Genomic DNA, 23,784 nt, shown 5'->3' on the forward strand with positions numbered 1-23,784 from the left:
TTATTTAATTACAATATTAATTTTTTGACCATAAGATATAATGTCATTTAATTATTTATTAGATGATTTATTTAGTAATGTTCCCCTACTATAAAATGTTCACTGATCTGGTTTCTTTCATATCAAAATATATGAGAACATTTGATTTCAAAAGAGATCCTGATTATCCCTTTATCTTTCTGCATGGTTTTATGCCTCTCAAGTAGGTAGTGAGTTATTAATGAACTACTATTTTATTAAATTATGAAATGAGCAAGGTATGTTTTTCAAAGAAATTTCTTCCAAACTTTGTTAAAATTATCATTAAGCTGCAAAAAAAAAAAAAAAAAAAGGTTTTATTTTAATCGAAAGATGTAGGTCCAAAGTTTGATTTATGGTATGTAAATAAGCTTTATAATCACATGTAAATTTTTTAATTCAATCAGTTTGGGGTTCTATTGTTTTTTCTTCATTTGTAAAGTTGTTACATGGGAGGAAAAAAGGAACAAATTATAATTGAGTAATTATAATTGAGTAAAAGAATCAGGATATAGTTCAGTGGTAGAACACATGCCTAAAATATGCAAGGTCTTGGATTAAGTCCCTAACACCAAAAATTTTAAAAATGTTTAAAAACCCACAGAATCAAGTTTTCTACCTTCCTCTGGGTGAATAATTATTTACTGACCTCTTCTACTAGACTTTAAGTATCTAAAATCAAGAGGACAAGGTCTTGAGGGTCTACTAATAATCACTAGCAAACAAGATAAATGTATTTAAACATTTTATAAAAATAATACTGTAAAATGCATAAACTAAAAACATCAGTTACTAATTATTGTTTACTTTGTGATAAGTGCTTTTGAATATTTTATAACACAGTAACATATAATGTGTTTAATTCAGAAATTAAGCAATTATACAAATCCTAAAAGTGGAAGAGCTATGTGGAACCTTTTTACAAATAGACTATTTCCAAATAGTATAGATCTCAATGTAAGTCTTAGCAAATGCTGAATAATTGATAAATTCCCATATATCTTGTCAGACCATAATGGAATGAAGCTTGAAGTCAACAGTAAGAAAATATAGAAATCTGTAAACACATGAGATTGAATAATACTCTTAAATGAAGAATGGATCATAGAAGAAATGAGAGAAGAAATTAAAAAAATTCTTAGAAATAAATGAACAAAGATAGTAGATCCCAAATAAATAAGCTTAGGCTCCATTTCAAAGCCTTAGAAAAGAAAGAAAATAATTCCAAAGTCAGTAGAAGACAGGAAATAATTAAGATGAGAGTCAAAATCAATGGCATTAAGACTAAGAAAACAAATACAGAATCAGTGCAACAAAGAGTTGGTTCTTTGAAAAAAATAAATAAGATTAAGAAACCCCTAGCCACTAACCAAGAAAAAGAGAGAATACCCAAATCAACAAAAAAGAGATATCACCACAGACCCTTCTGAAATCCAGAGGATTATCAGAACCTATTTTGCAAATTTATACTCTAATAAACTAGAAAATCTAGAAGATATTGACAGATTTCTAGATATATTTGAACTGCCCAAATTGAACCAGGAAGATACAGAAAACCTAAATTAAGACCATTATTAAGTAATGAAATTGAAAACAGCAATTAAAAGCCTTCCAACAAAGAAAATCCAAGGACCAGATGGATTCTGAGCTGAGTTCTATCAAACCTTGAAAAACTAACACCAGTCTTAAATTATTCCATGAAATTGAAAGGGAGGGAACATTCCCAAATATATTTTATGAAGCCAGTACAGCTCTGATACTGAAACCAGACAAAGACACATCAAAGAAAGAAATCTACAGACTAATATCCCTGCTGAACATTGATGCAAAATCCTCAATAAAATATTAGTAAATGTATTCAAAAACATATCAAAAAGATGATATGCCGTGATTTTCATTCCACGGATACAAGGTTGATTCAGTGTATGCAAATCAATAAATGTAATTCACCACTTAAACAGAATTAAGAACAAAAATCACATGATCATCTTGATAGATGCAAAAAGACCTTTGATAAAATAGAATACCCTTTTATATTAAAAGCTCAAGAAGCCAGGGATAAAAGGAACTTACCTCAACATGATAAAGGCTATTTATGACAAACACGGGCCAACATCATACTAAATGGAGAAAAACTAAAAGCATTTTCTCTAAAATCAGGAGCAGGACAAGGATGCCCACTCTCATCATTTCTGTTCAATATAGTTCTTAAAACACTAGTCAGCAATCAGGCAAAAGAAGGAAATTAGAGGGACACAAATAGGAAAAGAAGAAGTCAGACTGCTTGCTGATGACATGATCCTCTATTTAGAAGACCCCCCCCCCCCATCAAAAAAAGAAAAACTCTTAACAAAAGACTTTTAGAGCTTATAATGAATTTAGCAAAGTAGCAGGATACAAGATTAACTTTTGTAAATTAATAGCATTCCTGTATTCTAACAGTAATTCAGCTGAGGAAGAAATCAGTAAAACCATCCCATTCACAATAATGTCAAACAAACAAACAAACAAAACCTTGGGAATTAATGTAAGCATGAAGATAAAAGATCTCTACAATCAAAATTATAGAACACTGAAGAAAGAAATTGAAAATCCATTTTAGAAAATGGAAAGACCTCCTATGATCTTGGATAGGAAGAATTAATATTGTCAAAATGACAGTACTGCCAAAAGTAATATACAGATTCAGTGCAATTCCTATCAAAATACCATTGACATTCTCCACAGAATTAGAAAAAGCAATCCTTAAATATGTTTGGAAGAATAGGAGACCCAGAATATCCAAGTGCTACTGAGCAAGAAAAATGATGCAAGACATATCACAATAAATGATCTGAAATCATACTACAGAGCTGTAGTAACAAAAACATCATGGTATTGACATCAAAATAGACTTGAAGACTGATGGAATAGAATAGAAGACACAGAGACAAACCCCATATATTTAGAGCCATCTGATACTTGACAAAGGTCTCGAAAATGTGTCTTGGAGAAAAGACAATCTTTTTAACAGATGGTGCTAGGAAAACTGGACAGCTATATGTATAAAAATGAAACTGGATCCCTATCTCTCACCCTGCACGAAAAGTTAAAAAGGATTAAAGAGTTAGACCAGAAACCTTGCAGCTGTTGGAAGAAAACAGAGTCAACACTCCATCGTATTGACTTTCCTAAAAGATCACCAGAGCTCAAGAAATAAAATAAAGAATCAATAAGTGGAATGCCATCATATTAAAAAACTTCTGCACAGCAAAGGAAACAATCACAAGTGTGAAGAGAAAGTCTACGGAATGGGAGAAAATCTTTGACAAGAACTCCTCTGATAAGGTATTAAGATCCAGGATAGGGCTGGAATTGTGGCTAAGCAGTAGAGCACTCACCTGGCATATTCGAGGCCTGGGTTCGATTCTCAGCACCACATAAAAATAAATAAATAAAATAAAAGATATTTTTAAAAAAAGATCCAGGATATAAAGAACTCAAAAAACTTAAAACACCAAAAACTAAAAAAATAAAAATAAAAACCCAACCAAAAATGGGCAAATTCATAATGTTTCCTGTTTGTATATGAATACAAAAGCGGTATAACTCCATATGATGTACAACCACAAGAATAGGAAGTTATACTCCATGTGTGTATAATATGTCAAAATACACTCTACTGTCATGTATATCTAAAAAGAACAAATAAAAATTTAAAAATAAATAAATGGGCAAATGAACTAAACAGAAATTTTATAAAAGAAACACACAATAGTTAACAAATATATGAAAAAATGTTTAACATTTTTAGCAATCAGGGAAATGCAGATCAAATTTAATATTTCATCTTACTTGTATCAGAATGACAATTATCAAGAACACAAACAATAATAAATGCTGTCAAGGATGTAGGAGAAAGGTCTACTCAAACATTGTGGAGGCACTATGGAAAGCAGTATGGAGATTCCTCAAAAAACTAAGAAGAGAACCACAATATGATCCAGCTAACCCACTACTTGCATTTATCCAAAAGAACTAAAATCAGCATGTTATAGCAATACAGCCACCTCAGTGTTTATAGCAGCACAGTTCACAATAGTCAAATTGTGAAATCAACCCAGATGCCTGTCAGTAGGTGAATGGATTAAGAAAAATGTGGTGTGTTTATATAGTGGGGTTTTACTTAGCCATGAAAAAGAATGAAGTTTTGGCATTTGCTGGTAAATGAATTGAAATAGAAAGTGAAATAAGCCAATCTCAGAAAACTAAGGGTCAAATATTTTCCCTCATATGTGGAAGCTAAAGCACAATGACAGTAAGGAGGAGGAGAGGACCGTGTATCATAAAGATATAGGGAAGACTACTGGAGTAGAAAGAGAGGAAGGACAAGAAAGGGGAGGAAATGTAGCAACTTAGTGAAAAGCTTTCTAAAAATTAAAAATAAAAAAGGGCTGGAGATGTAACTCAGTGGCAAAGTATCCCTGGGTTGAATCCATAATACTGAGGGAAAAAAAGAAAGAAAAAAAAATTACTTAAGGGCCAGGATCCTGTGTAGTCCTATATATTTAACCTGTTTGTTAAGATTGTCAATCTTCACTAAGCTTTCTTCAATAGAAATAGACAGGTTTTCATTTTATATCTTGTTGCTCTTTCATTGCTATGAATATTTGCTTATATTGGCTTTTGTTAATTATTAAAATAAGTATAGAATCAAGTTGTTTGCTGTAGCTATATGGAGACTCATGACAGAATCATGCATAGAACTTTGGGGAACAGTCAGTCAAAGCTTTATTCAAGGTTAGGTAGGCTAGATGTCTATAGGTGTTTGGTCTTTAATATGTTTGACTTTTGTATGAATAAAAAAATCAAACAATATTAGAAATTAAAGAATAAGATAATAATAATAAAAAAACTGGAAGTGGCTGTTTCTCTTATAATTACTTTCCCAAGCTTTTCACCTCTTAATAACTAATAATTTACCTCTTTGTAAAGAACATTGCAGCATAAAGAATTGAGTCCCTGGCAGGATATGCATGGTAGATTCAATATTCATTAGAATTACCTGACCTTACTGTATGCCAATGTCCATAAGGAACAGGATTTGATTAATAGGTATTGACAAAGCTATGAAGCTAAACATTTTGGTGCATCATTTTGACAGATATGTGCTACACTTTATTAATGCTCTAGTCTGAGAATCAAATAGCTTACTGTTCACCCCTAATAACATCCTAGCCTAAAGTTATTGAATTGTAATTAAATTTTAAAAATTTATTTTATATATTTATTTATTTTGGGGCACTTAACCACTGAGCCATATCCCTAGCCCTTTTTGTATTTAGAAACAGGGTCTCTGAGTTGCTTAGATCTTCACTAAGTTTCTGAAGCTGGCTTTGAACTTGAGATTCTCCTGCCTCAGCTTCCTGAGCTACTGAGATTACAGGCATGTGCCACCATGCCTGGCTAAATTGTAATTAATTTTTAATGCTAGGCAGCAAGGTTGTAATAATGACCTGAATATTAAGCAAGAGGATAAACCATGGTGAACACTCAGAAGATTGGCCTTCTGGTCTTTTCTCAGGTGATATCTGCCTTTCCCCTCAGATTTTCGGGAACGTAACAGATGCTACTCTGTCTCATGGAATACTGATTGTGATGTACAGCTCAGGACTGGTCAGACTCTATAGCTTCCAAGCCATCACTGAACAGGTAGAGAAAACTGAAATTTTCTATATTTTACTATCATGAGGTTTGTACTACAATATGATTTTTTTTAATTAGATGCTTTTAAAATATAGCACTTCTTATTTTCAACTATATGAAATATAGAATGGAAATGTAGAAAAACAAAATAATCTATAAAAGTGGGGTGGGAAGATAAATAGAAAGGCTCTTGAATAAAAACATTTTCTCTGTCATATACATGTGAATTTTTTTTTCTCTCCAGACAGCAAATAAATAGGTGCTAAAGCCACCATTTTTTGTTTTGTTTTGTTTTTAGTTCATGCAACAGAAACTTGACTTAGGGTGTGCATGCAGATGGGGTGGGACTACTGGAACTGTAGGAGAGGCTCCTTTTGGCATTCCTTGTAATATTAAAATCACAGGTATGGCTGCTATATAGTATTTTTTATCTTAATAAGTGGGCATATAAATAATTATTCACTGTAAACATCCAAATGTTTTTAATTATAAACTGATTTTACTCGTATACAGTACATTTCCTTGCTAGTGAATAAGTATCAGCGAAATTCTGTCATGTACTCATTGAACTAAAAGCCTGGGTATGCTGAACCTTGCTTGGCCTGAGACTTTGAAGTCACTTTACATTTCAATCTTTGTATACAGCACATTTCCTTGCTAGTGAATAAGTATCAGCGAAATTCTGTCATGTACTCATTGAACTAAAAGTTTGCAGTAAACTTTTGTAAAGTACTAAATTATAAGTTCCCTTATAATTTAGTACTTTACATTTTGTGACATTTATCCATATCTAAGAAAGATGTTTTCCAGGGAAAATATTACTACCCCTCTGAACATAGACGGAACCTAACCTAAATACAGAAAGAATTTCCCAATACACTTGCAGATTGACAAAGCTCAAAAACAAAATTGTACATAATTCTATATAGTAATAATGTTCTTTATTTAACTATTTAAGTATAACCATTTTTTTAAAAAAAATAAATAAACTGTTATAGAAACTCAGCGGTATATGTTAAAAGAAAAACTTTGTGTGACATGCATCTCAGGAATCCAAGAATGGTTTAATGATTGCAAAAAGATATAAAAATCACAGGTTAAAAGAGAAAATATACTTCGTTATACCAATATCTTTATTCTTAATTCATTGAGATTCATTCCTTATCACATTGAGTTATATACCTTCTATTTCTAACCAATAAACATCATATTTTTAAGTGAAACTCCAAAGGTTTTCTAATATAGGCAGAATAAGACAGGATATTTTTCTATTATTATTTACCATTGTATCAATGGATCAAGTAACAAATAAAAGATGGAATTGTGAAAAAGGAAAAAACGTGGCTTTTTTTGTAGTAAATGATAAGTTATAAAAATATTGAGAGTTCACCATAGCCAATTAAGTTATCCATGAAGTTCAAAATGGAATATTTTAAAAATGACTCAATTCTTAAATTCCTTTGACAAGGTGAATTAGGCAACTTGATGAAAATTCAGCAGTACTTTCTAACCTCAGCAGTACCTCCTATATTCAATACAAATACACTAACAGGAATCTATTAAGAATTTTTAAACTACAGGCTCCAGTGATAACTAAAATGGGTTATCTTGAAAAGAATTTCCCAAAATGGTAGCATTATTCTTGTTTATGTGCAGAGTATAAGTGAGTAAAACAAAGAACAAAATGGTAAAGACAAAGCACATAGCACCTGAACGATTGTGCTGTAGCTTTGGTCTCTGTTTTTTGAAGGAAGATTGGATTGGAGTCATAATTGTAAATCTGCCACTATTAAAATAGTGAAATTCCTCTGCTAACTGTTAATATGGTAGTGAGCCTGTTAACCTCTCTGGGCTTACATTTCTCAACTTTAAAATAGTAATTCTTGAAAACATGAAATCACTTGTCATTGTTGAATGATATAATTCACTGATTTTTACACATTTGGCAAAGAAGAAGTAGTATGAAGCTAACTGGAAGCTTTGATTTGTTTCATATGGTACAGACTGTAATCCTTATTTCCCCAAATTTGTTTTTCAGTGTTTTTAAGATCTATCCAATACAATGTTTATTTTAATTTTAAGTAACTTCTTAGTGCAAAAACAATTCATTATTACTACAGAACACTTAGGAAATAAAATAAGCAAAAGAGAAAATTTAGAATCTTTATCTCCTCAAAGTTTCCCTGTGCCCTTCCTATCCAGTTCTCTTCTCATCACAGCTCTAAACAATGATTTGCTTTCTTTTGATTTGTTAAATTTATATTTTCTAGAGTTTTGTATAAATGAAATAATATGAGGTACTCTTTTATTTTCCCATTGTCTTCATTCAGGATGTTATTTTTGAGCTTCATCTTATTGCATGTACCTGTAGCTAAACACACTTTTTAAATGTTAATAGGAGTAGTAAATAGATTATCTTGTGAAAATAATAAAGTCTCAGGTTATAATAATAACCTGAAAATATATACTAAACAGATGAAAGATTTAAAAGTTCTAGAAGAAAAGTTGGAGAGTCTTTATCTCAGAATGGTGAATACCTTTCTAAGTATGACACAAAACCATAAAAGAGATTGATTATAAAATTAGAGTTGTGCATTGCAAAAAAACAAAAACATAAACAACATCAGTTAACTCAAAAATCAAGTAACCCAGTGGTATGGGGAAGGGTAATTCCTTAGTATATAAAAAGGTCTGTAGATCAATAAGAACAAGAATTACAACAGTTTAAAAATGAGCAAGGAGGGGACTGGGGCTATGGCTCAGCAGTAGAGCACTCACCTAGCACGTGCGAGGTGCTGGGTTCGATCCTCAGTACCACATAAAAATAAATAAATAAAATAAAGGTATTATGTCCAACTACAACTAAACAAAATATTTTAAAAAATGAACAAGGAACATTGTTCAGTAGGAAATATAAATGACTTTCAGAGTAGTACAAAGTTCAAGGTCAGTGATAAGTGCATATTAAAATTATAAGATACATCTTTTCAGATTCTCAGATATCAAAAAGAACTTTCTGGTATATTGTGGTTGGTGAAGTTTTAGAAAAGGCACTCTCATTTATGGTTGGGACCCTTTATGAAGGACAATTTGTTAGTTTGTTCTTTTTGTCAATATGACCTTTAAAACTTTTACCAAAAATTTAAATGTGGGGCTGGGGATGTGGCTCAAGTGGTAGCGAGCTTGCCTGGCATGAGTGGGGTCCTGGGTTCGATCCTCAGCACCACATAAAAATAAATAAAATAAAGATATTGTGTCCACCGAAAACTAAAAAATAAATATTAAAAAATTCTCTCTCTCTCAAAAAAAAAAAAAAAAAAAATTAAATGTGTTTACTCCTTGAGCCTAGCAATTCCTCTTCTAGGAATTTACCCTAGATATATTCACATATGTAGAAAATTATAAACAGTAATAACATTGTTTCTAATAGCAAAATAATAGAAACAATTTGTACATTGGTAAATGATACTAATAATATTTCACTGTATGACCATATCATTAATTTAAATTGTTAAAAAAGAAAGAATAATTCTTTTTGTATTATCATAGAAAAATTTCCAGCATAGTAAGTGAATAAAATAGGTATAAAACCTATTTATATTTATTTGTATATTTATTTGTATATTCATACTCCTGTTAAAGTTATATATACAATCATAGGCTTTTAGATTTGCCTGAAATATCTGATACAAAAACCTGTTACATAGTCATTATCTCTGGGGAGATATAGGCGAAGGAAGAACTTAGTTTTCATGAAATAGTTTCTGGTGTTTATAAAACACAGTATTTATAATACCTAAGTCAAAAAGGAGTTCTTTGTGCATGTCCCATAAGGTATTAAAGAACTTTTATATGCCACTTAATGGATGAACTGTAATATATTTAATCAATTTGCTACTTTAACATTTAGGTTGTTTCTAATTTTCTGTGTTTATAAATAGTAGAAGAATGGTATAACTATATACTACAACTATTAATGAGCCTTGCCTGAATCAGTGGCGGTTTTAAAAATTACATTATTTCTTCTACTTTTAGTAACCAGCATTTTTCTATAAGTAAAAACTTCAACTCATCAACTTAAGGATAAATTATAATTCCTTTAAAAAAGCAAGGTAAATATTTATTCCTTCCTTTTACTAATATTTCAAACAAGGAGTTGACTTTCAGTGTTGACAAAAAGATTCATGAATTTTTACTTACTAAATATTTATAGTTTTTATCATTATTCTTAATAATACTCAAATTGTCCTGAATTTGGCCAATAAGAGCTCCTTTCTTTCTTTCTTTTTTTTTTTTTTTTTCTTTTAGGTACTAGGGATTGAACCCAGGAACACTTTATCTCTGAGTTACATCCTATCCCTTTTTACTTTTTATTTTGAGATAGGGCCTCCCTAAGTTGCCCAGGCTGGCCTTGAATTTGTGACCCTCCTCAGCCTCCTAAGAAGAGCCACCACACCCAGCTTTAAGAACATATCCCAGTAGTCTTGGAGAATTTCTTGTTTCTGGAATAATGATATGTCCCAGGCTTACTTTTTTACTTTATTTGTCCTAGATCTCACAAGGAGCCACTTTAGTAGAGAGTATCAATAGAGACTCTCATTTTCCTAGGGTTGCTATGACACCACAAACTGAGTAACAAACAGAAATGTATTTTCTCTCAGTCCAGAGGCTAGAAATCCAAAATCAGGATACTACCAGCCCTCTGCTGAAGGCTTGGGAAAGAACCCTTTCTTGCCTCTTCTAGCTTCTTGTGGTTGCTCACAATCCTTGGTGTTCCTTGGCCTGTGGCAGTGTAACTCCAATCTCTGCCTCTCTTCATGCAGGCTTCTTATGTTCAAATGTCTCTCTTCTTATGAGTGCACCAGTCATTGAATTTAGGGGCTGACTTATCCTTTATGACCTCATCTTTACTTGATTATATCTGCACAGACCCCATAACCAAATAAAGTCATATTCACAGGTACAAGGAGTCAAGACTTCAGCATTTATTTTGGGGGAACACAGTTCACCCAACAACAAAGACCAAAACCTAGTTGTATTTATACTTATTTTTAGACCCTTTCAATAAACACTTGGAAAATACATTAGTTCATTTTTGTATTTCCTAATTTAATCATTCTTTTTTGTTTAATATATGTATTTCTTTTAACTCACACTTTTTTTTTTTTTTTCCCCAGTGCTGGGGATCCAAGCCAGGGTCTTACATATGCTACTCATTCTTCTAACTCTGACCCTCATCCTCTGTCCCACAATGAACTTCTTGATTTTAAATAAAATATCTATAATAGATGATAGTCACTTAAAATAGCAGTACCAATGTTACTATGAAAAACTAAATCATGGAATGTAGGTTAAGATTTCTCTGTAGTTCCTTTGTCCTTAGTATATATAGACCAATCAATGTACATACAGAGTAATGTATGCAGTGGTAATTTGAAATCATTTTTCTGTGTGATTAGGGTACCAGTTAAGTTCATTTGTTTTAGTTTATTTTCAATTTTTGAGTTTGTTTTTTTCCTTTTGATTTTATTCTTGAAGTTATGAAAAAAATATATATATTTTTTTTTTTTGAAAGGTCAAAACTATGTGAAAAGGTATACTCTGAGAAATTTTGCTTCCAACCTTTGCCCTTCCATCCTTTTGTTATTTCCCTCTCTGTATCTCACATCTGTCCTGAAAAATAACCATTATTTTTAGTTTCTGGTTTATTCTTCCATTGTTGTTTCTTTTTGCAAAATTAAGCAAATATCTGGATATATATTTTAAATAGTGCCTTCTTATACCAAGTATGACAATACTGTTTTGTACCTTATATTTTTACTTAAAACATATCTAAATTTTTTAAGATGAACATTTATTTGGTAATTATCTGTACATTAAAAGTATAGAAAATTCTGTCCTATTGGAGTCCTTTTTTAATAAACAAAACAACTATGTTAAAACTCTCCTTTTAAATATTGTTGGACCTTACACTGACTGACAGTATTCTAATTAACCATAATTGTAACTTTCTTTGTAATGACTGACTTTCCACCGTCTAGCCAGGAGTTTGTTTTGCTGGCTTTCCTATTCTTTTCACACTACCCGCTGCCATCCTTGTAATATCCTTGCTTTCTAACAGGATGGTTTGGGTGCATCCAAAAATTTTCTCACCATAAGGAGTAAAACAGTTACTCTCTGGGAACTTTTAGGCCTTTTAGTTAAGAATAGTATTACAGGTCAAAATTTGAGCTCTTGAAAGATTAGCAGATCCCATCAGAGTTATGCTGTTTCTGGGCCAAGTTTAGCAACTGTTGAGAAAAAGTATTTCTTCTAATTATATCTGTTTGCATTGTTTTTCTATTTTTAATTTCTGTTTTACATTCTCTATAACCTAATAAATTTTAATCCCAAATTAAAACTCTTAGAGTTTCCTATTTATAATTCTTTTCTTCATCCATTATTGTTTGGTAACCACTAAATTATTACATGGTATTTATATTTCTTTCAATTTACCAACTCCTGTCTGATCTGCCCTAAACCCGGATCCGTGATTTTGTGCGCAGCCAGACTGCGGCACCTGTCCTGTGACCATTTTTGCATTGGGGTTGTTATATTTTTCTTATTACTTGAAAAAAACTCTATTAAAGATATCACTCTTTCCTTAAAGGTTGATACCTGCTTCTTCCTTTCTCCTCAATATTGTCAGTTTGAAACACTTCTCATTGTTTTTATCCTATGAATAGCTGTAAGTAGTAAATAATCCTTATAAAGAAGCCTGAAAGAGTACACACTTCTATATAAAATGTGTGATTTGTACATGAATGATCTTCCTAAGACAAGCCCCTATATAATAGTAGTGGCTTCACAAACCAAAAATTAAATTTTCAACTTAGAGGGATCGATGAAGAGTCATAGATTAGCCATCTGCCCAAAAAAACCACGTAGTGTTTCCCATAGGTTGCCTAAAAGCAGTTCTGATCCTCTAAAGCTGCAATACCTTCCACACTACTAAAATTGTAATCATAAAGGAAGACTAAAAAACACCAACAGAAATTTCTTTTGTGGTATCAATCTCCAGGAGAAACTGACTGGATATATCTGCACCAGGTTAAAGCTAACTTCTATGATGACAATACTAGCAGTAGTGGCTATCCTTAATAAAGCTTCCATTGTGGCAGGCCCTATCCACAGTGGTTGCATTCGTTATGAGTAATGTCATCTCTACATTGTAAATCTTATGCAAGACAGATCTTGAAAAGTTATTGCATATACTCCTAGAATATGGAAGAGCTCTCCCTCATATTTAAAGGAATTATTAGAGCTAATTACCTGGTAGGATTGTTGTGGGAGTTAGAAACAGTAGCTTACTCAAGAGTCTTACACATAGCAGAAGCTCAATAAATGGCAACTACTTTTATTAAGTACAATTTGTCCTTTTTTCTTTTTCTTAACATAATAAGCACCTTCATCTCTTATTTCTCTTAATTTCTGCTTACAGGCCACACATACCCCAAAAGCAGATGTCTAGAAAGTTAATTCATAGACTGTTTGTTTCCTAACTTTTTCATTTCTTAGCAATAAACCTTCTTCCTGATTGCATTTTATTTCATTTGATAGAGTAATTTTTCATTAATGGAAATTCACAAATGATGCATGCAAAGAAATGTTAAATTCAATTAATAAATGGTCCAAGGCCACAGGAAGCAAGGATGCTGGTAAATTCCTTTTGTTCATCTCTACAGACTCACCACCACTGCTCTTTGAGGTGTCATCCCTGGAGAATGCTTTTCAGATTGGAGGCCATCCTTGGCACTACATCATCACACCCAATAAGAAGAAACAGAAAGGAGTTTTCCATATTTGTGCCCTAAAAGATAATTCATTGGTAATCATGAGTGATCAGACTTCTTAGTAGTAAATTTATATCAGAAATTCTTTATTCTCTACCTCCTAATAGCTCTACATTCCTAAGAATTACTTTGTTTTAATAATTTGTGGGAGTATAGAGAATATAGCAAATAACTTGTGTGTATCACCCAGAATCTAAAAATATAACATTTGGAAATTCTTAAGGTATCAAGAATCTTTTTTTCTTACCAGCGTCCTAGCAAGGGACCCAAAACATCTCTCATGTTCCACAATGGGAAACACTGATGAAATATGTTCAGACTGCCTCTAAAATTGCTGTGGAATATATTATTGTTCTATTTCTATGATTTGTTGCTATTTGCCTTCCATGGCAGAATCAGATGGAATTCTGGAAATCACAGTATTGGCATTGAAACACTGAATTCTAAAGGATATTAAGTATGAATATATGGCAGAGTAGGAAGAAATGATATATGGCAAAACAATAGAAATTTCTACCTCTTGGATTCATTTTTCTTCATTTTCTTGTAAAACATGATTTAGGCATTGATTTGCTATTTGATAAACATTTATCCAGAGCCTACCATGTGCCAGACATGACTGGGAATACATTTATTTCCCTCAGTTTGCCTGTACTCTCAAAAGAAAGTAAACATATATATAAATATATATATATATGATGTGGTGTGATCAGTACAGTGATTGATGTAAGTATAAAAGAGTTCACAAAAGAGGGAGATTTCCATTTTTGTTTTGCATTTCTGTTTAGTTTATTTATGGACCCTCTTGATATATCAGATGAGCTTGCTTTTTTTTGAGGTAGACTCAGCTTATTCTACCCTTGTCTCTTCCAGGACCTTGTACAGTCACTCTTTTGACACCAATCACTTAGAGTCACAGGTTACCTTTCACTATATTTAAAGTAAGCACATTGGTGTTAGCATTGTTCCCTTCGATTTTCTCATTTATGTATCACAATGGGCTTCTATTTGGCCCAGCCCAGTGACATCCTCTTTTATAAAGCACCTTCTAGGGACTGTTTCCTACCATGACAAATTCTCATTGTTTACCTCCTAGCCAGGATATCCTTCAGACACTGGGATCTGTCCCTTCTTTTTCATTTAACTTTTATATCCAGTGAAACCCTGCATAATTCACATTCTGGACATTTAGCACATGTTCTTCTTATATAAGAACAGATAATACATGTCCAATATATGTGTGTGTGTTACACACACACACATATATATATACATGTATGTGTTTGTTTATATATTTGTGTGTATACATATATTAATGGTGGCCTTCAACATTTATGCCAAGCATCCCTCATCCCTATCACATATTCTCATACTGTAATACCAGTTTTATTATTTTTGCTGGGCAGTTTTATTGCTGTGACATTACCTTTATGATTCATATGCATATTGCCTTCCTTTCAGTCAGAAGAATGGATAATCCCAAAACACATTAAGTAGCCAAAGAAGATTATAGAAAATGTTTCATAGCTTTCTTTATTACCCTGAGCTTTAAATCTAGCATTTGAGTAAATAATAAAAACTACAGGAACTGGTAATGAAGTTGCTAGTAGTATTTAACATAAAGAGAATTTTTTGCACATTCTATTTAGATATTATAATAAAGAGAATAGCCTTCTAAAGAAATATATGTATAGTATGTACAGTTTATATTAAACAATGGAGCTTCTGGAGCCAGTACCATCATGGATATATTAATCTTAACTGATGACAAACAAGATGTATAATTGCATTAGTTTTCTTGTAAAGTATAATAATAATACCACCATTCCCATTAGAAATAATTAGAATACTTGTAAAAATTAATGAAAGGCTGAAACTCATTTACTAATGTGATATATAAAATGTTTTTAAATTCCAGAATTTTGGGAATTATGATATACAGAGTGCTTAACATCATAGCCCAAGCCTTAATATTTTCAGCCTCGTGCCTATATACTACTTAATTTTAGCAACTTCTCATATTTATGTACATACATAGTCTGGATTAATTCTTCTGTTCATTTGTTCTGTGCTGTCTCTTCTTTCACACTGTTTTCTGCTTGTCCTTTAAGGTTTAATTTAAGTTTTTCCTCCTGAAATTCTGTTCATCTGGATTGGTTTCTTGATAATTTCCTGGTCAGATATCCTTGTTTATGCTCAATCATTTCATCTTCTGTACTGCTTTATTATTTTCTATTTTTGTTTCTGTTTCTACCTTAGACTATAAATATCTTGATGTCTAATTCATATCAGGTACAAATGCCAACTGTAATATCTAAAATATAGTAACCAGTCAATATATGCTATGGAATTTATGAACTCTGATATTTCAAAGCTTTTATGAGAATCCATTAGGTGTGAGATATTTTATTTTACATTTGAGAAATTAAATGACTTGAATAAAGCTGAAAAAGTTATATATCTATGTTAGTATTAGTTCCCAGTGCTCCTCTGTATAAGATAGAATATTTGCATACACATGTGATCATGTGTCATACAGGGTTTTTTCCAATTTAATGTATTAATATATTGTAATGAAATAAATCTCTTTTCCAGCCTTAATTGCTAAGCAGTATTAGATTATTTCCTCAGATATGGAAGAGTTGGTTTTGGTTTTTGTTTTTTGAGACAGGGTCTTTCTATATTGCTCAGGCTGTTCTCAATCTCATAAGCTCAAATGATCCTTCCTCCTCAGCTGGAACTGTAGGCATATGCCACTATACCCCACTAGATTTGAGAATTTAACATTCATTTATTCAAGAAGATTGTGACCTGTGACTGAGGCATTAGTGTGGTTATGTGTTTATATGCATGTTACCCACTCTTCTGATTGACAGGTAGTTGGGGATGGGAAAGGAAGGAGGAAATTGTATGGAACTGCATGAGCATAATTAGGGCAGTTATATAGTGGAGAGTTCATGGACTTTGGCGTCAGATCCTTTATATAGCAAGTTCAAAAGTGGACAAATGATTTATCTCTTTGAGTATCAGTTCCTTTAGCCATAAAATAGAGTTAATGTTTGTCTGAGTGTTATTAAGATCAAATTAAGTAGTGACCATAAAGTATCTAATGCAGTTCCCAACACAGAGTACATGCTTGAGATATGATAACTTGTATTATTATTTGTAAGGTATAATAAGTGTATAGTATAGAGTAAATTTATGGAGTTTCTGAATTCAAATGTTCTCAATTTCTCAAGTTTAGGTATTCTAATGCAGCCCTCCTACACTCCAGTTCAACTGTTAATGTTATCTCTTCCCTATACTTGGGAATTTTTGATGCATCACTAGTGTTAGATTTGAAAAGTTATTTGATTTACTCCTAATCTTTGTCATTCCACCCCCCCCCAACTTAAGGCAAAAAATGGGATCCAAGAAATGGAGTGCTGTTCTTTGGAATCAGACTGGATTTATTTTCATCCTGATGCTTCTGGGAGAATAATACATGTTGGCCCAAATCAAATCAAGTGAGTAGTTTCAGAAACACTTTTAAATTAAAAAACAGCTTTTGATAGCATTTATTGGCATCTTTATTTTTTACCAGCTAACTATTGAGCCAGTTATGAAAATAATTAGTTTATTGTAGGGCACTTCCTCAGAAACTGGCATCTAGAAATCTAACTTTATTTCTTTAATTTCATCATTACTATTTGTAAATATTTACATTTGAGTATAGTCTTTGAGTGATGATATATAAGTGAAAGGGACTTACAGATTGGCTGCCCTTACCAGATCCTAATTCTCTAGGATTAATAAGAAATGAGATGATTTATCCTTATTCTGAAAGACAGCCCTAACACAAGAAAGGTAGTGGGTTGTTTTTTGTTTTAGGTTTTTTTGCTTTTACACATCTCCCATAAATTGACTTGTCCTCCCTTGAAGTGTTCTCCATTTGGTTTTCCTGACACCTCAGTTCTCCTGAATATTTTCCTCCTTCTCCTATATGTCTTTTTTGGTAACCTTATATGCTTGCTCTTCTCTACCCAGACTTTCTAATTGTTGAATATCCTTAGTACTTGGGCTTTCTTCTCAGTAGTCATTCTTTTTCTTCATGATTCTATTTATTCCCTTGTCTTCAAATATCATATATATGTACCAAAAACCCTAACATTTATATCCTAACTCAAACTTCTCATCTAAGCTTATGCCAGAAATCTGGAATTCTTTTTGATACCTTACTTTCTTGTCTTTCATCAGCATGCACACACTTAAACACGTGTGCATTGTCAGGGTGGACACCCAGACCTAGGAAGAAGATTCTGGATCCTGGCAGGTGGAAGAGGATACAAGATGCAGTTGGGATGATAGATTTTCTTTGTTTGGTGGTAATAACCCCTATCCAGCCTCATTTTGTCCCAACCAGTTCCATTTAACCCCCTAAGCCATTTCCATAGGCCTTTTTTTTTTATATGCAGGCCAGATGAAGGAGGCACATTGCCAATAGGTTATAAAAGTGGGTGCATGCTTATAAGCAAATATTTATGACCTTGAGTACATCCGCTGAATCAGGGTGTTTGTGACCTTGGCTACATACTAAAAACATAGCCCCCTGAAAATCTCAGTGAGGGAGCCTAATTATAGCCATCTTGGGCCTGCCCTACATGCATTCTCCCTTTTTCCTCCCTTCTCTCCCCACACACACATCATATCTTCTGTTAATACAGTCTATTTCACTACTAAATATTTTTTAAGTGTGCCTATTTCTACCATGGCCACTCATCATTTTGGTCAGACAGCTGTCATCACTAACCTTGACTACTTAGAGGGCATCCAGAATCCATTCTTGCACTTTATTTTTTTCTTCTCAGCAGTGAGAATCATTTTCAGAAACATGAACAGGTATAAAAAAACCTAAGCAACTGAATTCTGTTTTAACCATTTTGTGGCTTCTTGTTGCTCTTAGAATATAGACCAATATAGTTGACAGGGTCTGAAAGACCTCTTCCCACTCAGTTAACTTCAATCATGCTGTGTTTTTTAGACAGCTGAGGACCTATTTTCTTGAATTGGAGTCTGTTTTCTGTTCTGGCCTAACCCACATGTCACTTTTTGACAGAGACCTTTCCTGATACCCTTGTTAGATTTACTCACCCACCATATTTTCATTGTGTAATCTTGCACATAGAACAATTTTAATTAATTCTCCATAATGAAAGGAGAAGGTCTGTTTTGTTGATACCAGCAACCCCAGTGCTGAGCACAGTGTTTGACACAGAACAGATACTCAGTAAGTATTTGTTAAATAAGAACAGTGTCTGCCTTTTTTCTTCTTTATGCTTCATAATAATCAGTCTACCTCTCTTCATCTCTTCTTAGGAGGATGAAAGGATTTAACAAAATAAGTTTATTAACTTTTACAAAACATTTTAAACTATGATTCAGCTTCAATAAACCTTACTTTGATGTTTATTATCACCCATCCTTTTAATGTTTGTTATCAATCATAATTAGTTTTAAGAAAATAAGGCCCACAAAGACTATGTGTCCTTTTGCCAGGTTTTAAAAGATAGATACTTTTATATTGTCACTAATTCAGATAACTAATCAAGTAATTTAAAATATTATCTGATTTTTGTTTGTTTGTTTCTGGAAACTCTGAGGCATGTAGCTATCCCTGGGCACTGTACCTGCTTCTCCCAACTGTGCTCTTTACATGCACTTGAGACTTTGAGCATTTGAGAACATTGTGCTTTTGAAGCTTATTGATGATCTGATCGTATTTGTGTGGGTAGTGAGCAAATTATTTTCTCTTCCTGAATAAGCTGATCCATGAGGTCATTTGAACTCAGAAAAGCCAAATCTTCAATCCAAAGAAAAACATATTGTCAGTTGCAGTTTTTAACTATTACTCTATCATAAAAACTTAGTTCAGATTTAGTTGCTAGTCTGCTTTATAGTTAACTCTAAATATTGTTCATAGATATCTCATTCTATCTTCAGAAATAAAAATGGAAATAAAGGAGCTAGGGATATAGCTCAGTTGGTAGAGCACTTGCCTTACATGCACAAGGCCCTGGGTTCAGTCCTCAGCTCCAAAAAAAAAAAGGAAATATATATTGTAATGCCATCCTTAAAACTGAGATATTAAAGACCTGTTGCAGGTGAGAAATGAGGTTCTATAGATTAAATTTAATTAAGCCAGTTTAGAAGATGTTTAGGCCTGAGCAAGCTGTTTCATGCCTACTTCATGCCTAGTACCTGTTTTAACAGTTGCTGTTTCCTATTTAATAAACTCTTTAAGTTGGAAAGAGTTTAATGATCAGACGTGAATATTGCAGATTAATTTATTTTCATTTGTTGGGTTTCATTTAAGTAATTCAGCTTTGGCACTTTGATGGTTTTTGAGTTCTTAGATTTGTATTTTTCTTTTTCAGAGTTTTAAAGCTAAATGAAATAGAAAATAATAGCTCTCAGCATCAGATCTCTGAAGATTTTGTCATTTTGGCCAACAGGGAGAACAAAGTAAGTCAGAATACTTTAAAATCCTTTGTATATAATTGTCTTTCTTTGTAAGAGTATATAATATACATATATGTTTGCCTTGAGTATGCCTGAAAATAATAGCACAACCCTATAAGTTTATTCATGTTGTCTACATGGGTCTTAGACCCAGGTACTTAATAGATTTGAAAAGAGTTGGTTGATTGTATTGAGTTTATCTTTTGCTTGTTCTTCTGCATTTCTCTTTTAAGTTTTTAATGAATTTCAACCTTTGGGTCCAATTACTTGTGCAAATTTAGGATTAGGAAGATATGGTAAATCTCTAAATTTATATCCCATACTTGAACTCCAGATGGTACTTTTCCTTTGGTACTTTTCCTTAGTGTATAAATCAAGAACATAAAGAAAATGATGAGGAGGGAAATTTCTAAAAGCAAATCTATTTTTTATTTATTATTTTTTAAACTGTTAAGTCAAAAGTATAAAGGATGGATTAAGCAGCAAACCTATAACCTTTTAATTAATTAACTTTTGCCTATTCTGGGATTTTATCCACTTAAAGCCTTTACCACAATAAAGTACTTTTACTAACTGAAGGACTAGAAATCTGATTCAGAATTTTCTCAGTTAGGAAAGAATTGTTGATGTTAAAGAAGGGCTGGTTAGTTTTACCCATTTGTTAATACAATTTTGCCTTTAACTGCATGTAACAGAATTTGTTGTATCTTTTTATTTCTCTCCATGTGATAGAATGAAAATTTAGTCACTGTTACTGCTTCTGGACGGGTGGTCAAAAAAAGTTTTAACCTTCTGGATGATGACCCAGAACAAGAGGTATTACTTTAGCCTAAGATAACAAAGCATACCAGTGTGTACTTACACTATACGTTTCAAATTATTGCTTTTAGATTGTATTTGTGTGGGTGGTGAGCTAGAGATTAGGGCTAGGGATTTTCTCTAGGCCAAATGGTAGGATTATGTACAATTATAGTGTACAGCCCCATTATCCTCTTTTTTTTTTTTTTTTTTTTTTTTTTCTTGGCTAGAGCTCTGTAATGTTTGGAACAATCAATAAAAAAAAAAAAAATTAAAAAAAATTTAAAAAGTGCCATTATCCTCTTTTTTTATTGGAATTATTCATAATATTTTGTATGAAAGTTCATAGGGCCAAAATAATTTGAAAACATGATTAACTCATTGGTTTTTTGTTGTTGTTGTTGTTGATATATTTTCTAAGAAAATCTCTTAATAGAAAATTCTCAAGATTATATCAGCATGCCTTTATGACCTTTACCTTATTTTTTTACTTACTAGATATGGATATGTTGTTCATATTCATGGGCCAGAGAAAGTAGGTGTGAGGGTATGACAAGTCCTTTCAGCCTTTGCCCTCAACTTGGCATCACCAATCACCTAATATATTTTTATCTCTTTCCTTTAGAGACATTGAAAGTATTATAAAAGCCTTAAATATAAAACTATTGCATAATACTAAATCCACTTAAACCTTATAACTGTATTGTTTGTATGAGCATATCAAGGTGGAAACAGAGTCACCTTCTAAGGACAGTTTTTTAAAATCTTCTTAAATAGGTTAGATGTAGCCCAGGATATGGTGTTCTGTCAAAAAACAAAAAATTATATTCTTTTGGATCATAGAAATCTATTAAGAACGAAGCAAAAAGCTTCCTACACCATATATGAAAGTATATTCAAGAAAGATTTAGTCAAATTGCCAAATAGTAGCAGAAGTAAGGGGCAAAGAGTGACAATAAATAGAGAGATGCTCTGTTTCATGAGGTTATGAAGCAAAATCTTTTAGCCTTTAAATGAAAAATTGAAAGGGATTCTGGCTAAAATCTATAAAATCACTAATAGGTAATAAGTTACATTTTGAAAGTTGACCATGGTAATAAGGAAAAAAAGTAAATATAAAGGAATCATAGATAACAAATCTATAAATTTTTGTCATAAAGTGGTAAAGACAGAAAATACAAAGGGGTTAAAAAGCAGTTTGACCAAGCATAAGTGAAGGATGAATTAGTAGTTAGTGATTAAGAGAAACTTTTGAGCCTTCCTAAAGGTTGATAACAGGCATCTGGTCCATTATTGGCTGGCCATGCACTGATCTGCCTCCCCAGGTTTTCTCCCTACAGGCAGAGTTCTGATTTTTTTGTTTGTTTTGTTTTTGTTTTTGTTTCTCTCTTTACCATGACTAAGCCTTCTTGACCCAGTTCTGTTCTGTAGGTTGGATTTCAGTTCCTAATATTTCCTCTCAAGTATAGATAGCCATTTTTCTTTCTTTAGGGAACCAAAAAGGATTTTTAAAAGAACCAAAAGGGGGCTGGAGTTGTGGCTCATCGGTAGAGCACTCGCCTAGCAAAGGCAAGGCCCTGGGTTCGATCCCCAACACTACATAAAAATAAATAAAGACCAAAAAAATGGAATCATAAAAAAAAAAAACGGATGGCAAATAAGAGTCATAAATAGTGCATGATAGGTTATCAGTCCTTGAAATGACTGTTTTCCAGAATGAGAACTTTTAGAGCTCAGAGAGCAGTCTTCAGGTTTCAAATCTGAGCTTCTTATATTTAGACCAGAAACCTATGAACACACATCAAAGGCAGCAGTTGACTACTTTGAATTTGGAGAGGTCTGATTTGCTGTCATTGTAGAGATTCCATTTTTACTCTGAGATATATATATATATATATATATATATATATATATATATATATATATAAACTTGGATCCATTTGTCAAAATCTTTAGGATATTGCTAAGTCTTCAAAGTCTGAGGCTGATGTTTTACTAGGCATATGAATAGACACATTTCTACTTTTTCACCTATTCACTTTTCCTTTGGCCATATGTTTGTAAGTAATAGAAGAGTTAAACTATAAATGTAGTAATACTCCTAATTGAATAACTAGATTTGAACCCTCTTTTCATTGCCTTACCCATCTATCCCCAAGACTTTCAAAATTGTGGATTATGAAGATGAGTTGGATTTGCTTTCTGTGGTAGCTGTTACACAAATAGATGCTGAAGGAAAAGCTCACCTGGATTTCCACTGTAATGAATATGGAACTTTACTTAAAAGCATTCCACTAGTGGAGTCATGGGATGTGGTAAGTAGAAATGATGGGACACAAAATTATGAGTTTTCTTTATGGGTGTCATTTACTGGAAAAGGTGTTACGTTTTACTTGTCCAGACTCGTCTATGCTGGTGACCACATGAAATAAGTCATTGTCCAATACATGAAACAAAATGAGCTTTCTTAAGCTTCCCCAGCACTCAGGGACGCTTCCCTTAGTGAAGGCCTTAAAAAGAAAGCTCTCATGTTTTCCTGAGACTTTCTTCCTTACCATAGTATGATTTTCTCCCAATTATGTCTTTGTTAAATACAAAGTATAAGATAATTAGTCCCAGTTATTCTGGACCATCTTTAAGCAAGTTGGATTTCCAGGCACTCTTAGAAACATTTGTCTCCTCTTCCAACTATTATAGAATATAAAAGTTAAAAGGAACACCAGACATTCTATCCAGGACTCGTTTTATCAAAGGAAAACTTGAGAGGCACCACAGCTTGTACCCCATCACACAGTAAAATAAATATTAGCAGTGTTTCACTATAGAATCTTGATATTTAGACTCCTAAGTTCAGAATTCTTTTCATTCTTTTATACAGTGTTTTTTTTCACTAGTAATCTTTATATCCACAAACAATTAAAAATAAATGTTTTGTGTATTCATTGTATATTTA

At 32.5% G+C, this 23,784-nt stretch overlaps 1 protein-coding gene across 1 annotated transcript in view; it reads left to right on the plus strand.

Moving 5' to 3' along the window:
* Positions 1-23,784, plus strand: part of Dcaf17 (DDB1 and CUL4 associated factor 17) — a 42,102-nt gene that overhangs the window by 12,918 nt on the left and 5,400 nt on the right. The window contains exons 7-13 of the mRNA XM_077802799.1: positions 5,605-5,709; positions 6,002-6,107; positions 13,428-13,570; positions 16,932-17,041; positions 19,949-20,036; positions 20,766-20,849; positions 22,991-23,146. Coding sequence (XP_077658925.1) covers positions 5,605-5,709; positions 6,002-6,107; positions 13,428-13,570; positions 16,932-17,041; positions 19,949-20,036; positions 20,766-20,849; positions 22,991-23,146 — 792 coding nt within the window. The remainder of the gene's footprint in view (positions 1-5,604; positions 5,710-6,001; positions 6,108-13,427; positions 13,571-16,931; positions 17,042-19,948; positions 20,037-20,765; positions 20,850-22,990; positions 23,147-23,784) is intronic.

The sequence above is a fragment of the Urocitellus parryii genome, chromosome 1, assembly GCF_045843805.1.
Source record: "Urocitellus parryii isolate mUroPar1 chromosome 1, mUroPar1.hap1, whole genome shotgun sequence".
Classification (NCBI taxonomy): Eukaryota; Metazoa; Chordata; class Mammalia; order Rodentia; family Sciuridae; genus Urocitellus; species Urocitellus parryii.